This window comes from Zonotrichia leucophrys, chromosome Z (assembly GCF_028769735.1).
Source record: "Zonotrichia leucophrys gambelii isolate GWCS_2022_RI chromosome Z, RI_Zleu_2.0, whole genome shotgun sequence".
In the NCBI taxonomy this organism is placed as follows: Eukaryota; Metazoa; Chordata; class Aves; order Passeriformes; family Passerellidae; genus Zonotrichia; species Zonotrichia leucophrys.
In genome coordinates, this window is record NC_088200.1 from 72,350,297 (window position 1) to 72,355,543 (window position 5,247).

At 55.0% G+C, this 5,247-nt stretch overlaps 1 protein-coding gene across 1 annotated transcript in view; it reads right to left on the bottom strand.

Moving 5' to 3' along the window:
- The window catches only part of LOC135460131 (serine/threonine-protein kinase PAK 3-like), a 38,465-nt gene extending 33,948 nt beyond the window's left edge, over nt 1-4,517 (bottom strand). The window contains exons 1-7 of the mRNA XM_064736802.1: nt 4,439-4,517; nt 3,458-3,495; nt 2,892-3,014; nt 1,821-1,965; nt 1,105-1,168; nt 431-479; nt 10-122 (exon numbers count right to left, since the gene is read on the bottom strand). Of these exons, the coding sequence (XP_064592872.1) occupies nt 10-122; nt 431-479; nt 1,105-1,168; nt 1,821-1,965; nt 2,892-3,014; nt 3,458-3,495; nt 4,439-4,517 (611 nt within the window). The remainder of the gene's footprint in view (nt 1-9; nt 123-430; nt 480-1,104; nt 1,169-1,820; nt 1,966-2,891; nt 3,015-3,457; nt 3,496-4,438) is intronic.
- Nucleotides 4,518-5,247: the final 730 nt, after the last annotated feature.

Here is a 5,247-nt window from a genome sequence, read left to right on the forward strand (position 1 = left end):
TATGCCAACCTGTCTAAGTAGGTAACAATATTGGGATTCCTGTTGTCCCTCATGGCCAGGATTTCGTTGGCAGCCAGCTCCTCGGACATCTCCTCCTTGAGTGACATGATCTTGATTGCCACCTGAAAGACATTGGCCACCGTTCCCTTGAGAAGACGCAGCCTGCTGGAGACCACAAGGAGCACAGAGCCAGTGCTGCTGCAATGAGGCAGCGGGCTGGGCCAAAGTGCCTTGTCAAGAGACAGCGGAGCTTAGCAGAAGCAGCAAAAGCCATCCCAAAAGCATTCTACACCCTGAGCCTAGACTGTACTTCAGAGGAACAGCCTCTGAAGCAGACATGGAGCAGCCACCCAAACCTCCAGGCAGAGCTCACAGCAGCGGGGAAAGCGCTCCAGAGGTGCAAAATGGCATGGAGCTGCTAGCACTTTACCTGTTGTCCGGTGCTGGTGTCAAGGGCTTTATAAACAGCTCCAAACCCCCTAGAAAGCAAACAGCAGCAGAAAGAGCCCTTTATCCCTTGGCAGTGAAAGCAAGCCTAGGCCACACATCTGCCCAGGCTGCCTGGACCCCTTCCTTAGGAAATGCCTGGCTGCGACGTCTCTCCGGCCAACAGCACGTCAGCCCGTGAGCCCTCTGCCTTGCGGGGCAGGCTGTCCAATGGAACACTAAGGTGCAGCATGAAGACCAAGGGCCACTGGAAATCTCCAAGGCACATGCCCAGCCAGGTCATTTCCGAACCTAAGGAGAACGCTCTCCTTGTGCCAGTGCATGCATGTGTGTGGCAAAAATTTGAGAACAATTAGAGTCAGAACACCGTCTTTGAGAATCTGACATTTCTTGGATGGCAAGGTGCTCCTTCAGGCCAGAAAGCTGCAGGGGCAGAAGGTTTCCCAGCTCCCGCTCCTCATTGCTTCAAGCAAAACACTGCCATCAACTTGTTGTTGATGAGGCATTGGGATTGCTGTGACCGAACAGTCCTGGCAGTTGACAGGAGGTAAAGCCAGAGTCTGACCACACTTGGAGCTTGCCTAACTTCATGCTTGATATTGCACTGGCCAAAGACCTGGCTCACACTTTTGTAAAATCAGCTGATGTCACGCTTACCCTCGTCCGAGTTCTTCAAGTCCCGTGTATTTGCTCATTGGCTGGCCCAGACTCACAAGGCTCCCTGAAAGACAAAAGCAGTGCAGGGTGCTCACTCGCACACAGAGACGCCGCTGCCCAGACCGTCCCAGAGACAGCCCCACTGCCTGCAGCTGTGGGCCCTTTGCGGTCCCTTGGCTTCCAGCTGCTGAGAGCAACAAATCGGAGGGCCATCTTCTCCACCTTTCATCAGGTGGCCTTTCCAAGAAGGCCTTTATTTCTTTCAAGCACAGAAACTCATGCCATAAGCAAAAATGGCGAACCCTTAAGAAAGGGCCCCTAAGAGGTATCCATCCACCATCACTGGCAGGGCCAGCGCGGGTCCCAAAGTGTCTGAGCCAGAGGGGGAGTAAGAAGGAGAGCCATAAAAGAGCTGGGGCCAGAGAGCTCCCTGGGGCCTAGTCACTTGCTAGGTGCCAGCCTTCTGCTCAAGCAGAAACAAGCTCCGCTTTTCTCTTTGGCACAGAAGGCAGCCCAGGCAGAGCCAAGGCAGGCCCAGCCGCTCTCACAGGCAGCAGGGACTCCCTGAGCGCTGCCGCGCTGCCTCAGAGCACAACAACAGCTTCTGCACAGAGGCCTAAGTGCCTCTGAGACCCAGGGGCAACCTCTGGCACAGCCTACACCCACACACGCACACAACACGCTGCTCTGGCAGACAAGAAATGCAGCGGACGTACTCAGTGTCTTCAGGCCCTGCTCCTCCCTCATCTCGGGCGGCTGGGCTGCGCTGCTGCAGGAAGTGCCGGCAGCGGGGGGCGAGCTGGCTGCTGCAGGCCATGCTGGTCCAGCGGCACCAGGTTCAATGGCAGAGCCGGTCTGGAGCTGGGACAAGAAAGGGTTGCCTGTCACAAGGGTGGCTGGCACAGATGCCCCACAGAGCGCACGGCAAAAGCAAGGCCTTCGGAAGATGCTGTCAGCCATGTCTTCTTCTCAGCAGCAGCTTTGGGAAAAGTGCAAAGCCTACTTGGATCCAGCCCCTCTTGGCCACTTCCATGCTCCACGTTTTCAACTTTTCTGCTAGACACTGGCAACAAGGTATCGCTGGGGCTGCCAAGATCCAGAAAGAGATCAGAGCATGGCCCAGAGCCTTGTTGCTTTCCTGCTCCTGTCTTCTCCTGGCCAATGAAAACAGCCCGGAGCTGGCATGCAACGATCTACTCAGAAGCCCGGGGCGTGTCCCTTCTCTGATCTGTTTCCCGGATTTCCCCTCTCTATGGCAGTCTTTAGGGAGCAGCCCTTTGGAGCCGCCTTCCAGCCCCGCCCAGACCCACCCGCCCTTTACAATGCAGGGCTGCTGAGGATTGTCCTCTCCAAACTCTGCTCTGAGCGGCTGGAAGTGAAGCCCAGCCTGAAGCTAATTAGTCCATGGAGCGGGCAGGTCCCTTCCAGGGGCCAGGGTCTCCCAGATCCCCTGCAAGGCTGTCAACTGCGTCTTTGGACCGCTCTGTCCGCTGACCACAGGCAGCCTGTGCTGACAATGGGCACAAGGTGATGGCTCCTGTGCTGGGAATCGTGGAATGCTGCCTCTTGTCTGATGCCAAGAGACATTCTCGGGCCCTCTCAGCATGCCAGCTTAAATGTCAAACATCAGAAGGCACTGGCCAGGGCTCCCCGGCTTGCCTGAAGCAGCACTACGTCATGGCAGGCACAGAGCTGCCAGCATCTTCAGCCACGAGCAACAAGGGCTGCTCCAAAAGGGGAAGCCTGGCCCTGCCCCAAAGGCAGTGCCAAGCTCAGCTGCCACTTACCGGCTCTGCAAGTTCAGACTGTGGAGGGACAGCAGCTTGAGGCTTGGTGCTCCTTTGCTCCTCTTCATCTTCTTCCTCGATGACAGAGGCAGCCAGAGGAGCTGCTGACCCTGCTGTTGAGCCCTGCAGACAGACAGAAGTGAGAGAGAAGGGCAAAAGCCAATTCCTTAGGAGCTGCTTTCTACTGAGCTGGGAAAGGACCCAGAAGTAGGGGAAATCATAGACTTTGATACACGGGGGAGTCTGAGTCACGAAAACCCGTGGAAGATGGCTGAATGAGGTGCTCCTCCATCTTGCTGTGCATTTGATCTTCCCTGCTGGCTACAAGCAGCAAGACACCTTGGAGCCGTCCCATTTGCCTTTCATCTCTTGAAAGGCTCTTGGCTGGAAAATCAGCAAACAAGTGCTGATTTGCTCCCTTTGCTACTGCTGATGCCACCGGGCAGTTGGCCTTTCTTTCAGCCTCCCACACTGGCACTCCCCCCTCAACTGCAACCGGCCAAGCTGGCAGAATTGCTGCATAATTGTCACACGCCAGCAACATCACAGCTTCCTTTGCCACTCACCAAAGGACAGGCTTGTCTCCATCTGCATGTCGGGTGACCTGCAGCGAGCAAGGGAAAAGGAATCAGAGGCCTTTAGAAAAGTGCTTGTGCTGGCGACTCTCCCAGCACAAGGCAGTCCACACACAGAGCATTTCCCTTTGCCAACATGCCTCCAGGAGGCAAAGAGCTCTTTCCCACAGCAAGCAAGAGAACCACAAGGACGCTATAGTAGGCTCTGGCTACATTTGGGCCTCTTTTGCCAAGAGAGAAATAGAAAGACGGTGGTGGAAATGCCCGCTGCTCTTCAAAAGTTTGCGCTTCTGTTGTGCCCAACAGCTCAAGCAGCATTTTCCTCTTCTCTTTCCTGCATCTTAGATATCTATTCTTTTAAATTGCATGCCCTAATTCCCATCCGTTGGCTGAAGATGATAGCCCAGCAAAGCTTCCACCAAGGGCCCCATTCGCTGTGGCAGCTCCCTGCTGAAGCAGCCCGGGAACAGCTGCTGGGCTCAGCACGAAACCCTCGCTGCATTGGAGTTTGTGCTGCATTGCCAAGGGAATCGCAGTCTTGGCACACCATCAAAGGGTCAAGTCCTGCAGCCGAGGCCTCTAAGGGGCAGAATTTGGAGCGAAAGGCGCTTTCCTTCACTCCTGCAGGGAACCACTGAGTTGGTAGAAGGAATTCTGCGGATCTCTCCTCAGAGTCAGAAATTTGCAGCTTTTGTTGCTTGAAGCAGCAAGCTAGGAAATGACAGACTCCGCTGCCACGCAGTCTCCTGGGGAGGGAAGGCAACCGCTGCAGGTTGCACTGCAAATGCTCTGCACCCAGCACTCAGTACAGATGCCCCCTTTTCAGCCGATGGCGCTGGCAGGACATTGAGCAAAGTGGTGGCATCTTCATGGCCATTTTGTTCCCAAAGAAACTGGGTCACTAGTGCAGCATAAAGAGCAGAGTGAAGCAGAAGCCGGGTGATGCTAGTCCCAGGAGAAACCTTTACTTACGAGTCAGCTGGGTCAGGTAGTAGCCAGAATAGACGACAGAAAAGACAGTGCAAACGGCAGCACAGACTTGCCCCACCATTTTGGCAGCGCTGTGTGGGTTTGCACGCTGAATGCCACCCAAGGGAAAAGCAAGATTCCTCTCGGGCTGCAGGCTGTCTGCTAAGAACTCCTTGCGCACGAGGATCCTCCTGCAGGGAGCGAGCGGAAGAGCTGCTCTGGACGATCAGGCCTGGCGCGCACCGGGACAACGCTGTGCTGGCAGCACTGTGACGTGGCACTGCTCCCTTGAGCTCACAATAGCAGCTGCTCTGCGGCTCTCTTGTGCTCAGCAAGCCAACCCTCTGTCCAGCTGATGCGAAAGAAAAGCCTTGGACGTTCTCCTCACTCATAAAGCAGCAGAAAATGTCCGCCCAGCCCATAAGGCAGTGCTCAAGGCCGCCTGGGGAAGGCACGGGAACTCAGAAAATGCGCCAAGCCAAGTGGCACCCAAGGAATCCAAGCAAACATGACTTTTGGTCTCAAAAGCTTTGACTGAAAGCAAGTCTGCTTCTTCTAGGTGGCATCCTAACTGGTTCTGAAAAGCCTAACTTCTTCAATGACATTTAGGGGGCAAAAGAAGCAAAGAGAACAAATTTCCAGGACTATTGTAGGCTGCAGTTGCTTCTTCAGCACGCAGGTGCATGCTCTGACTCTGTTTGGAGGCTGGCCTCGTTTTGCAGCAGGAAGACGTAAAGCTCCTCTTGTCCTGCTTGCTGTTTCTCTTGCAACTGGATGTCTGGGAGCGTATGGAAGAGCTGTGTGCTGATTCT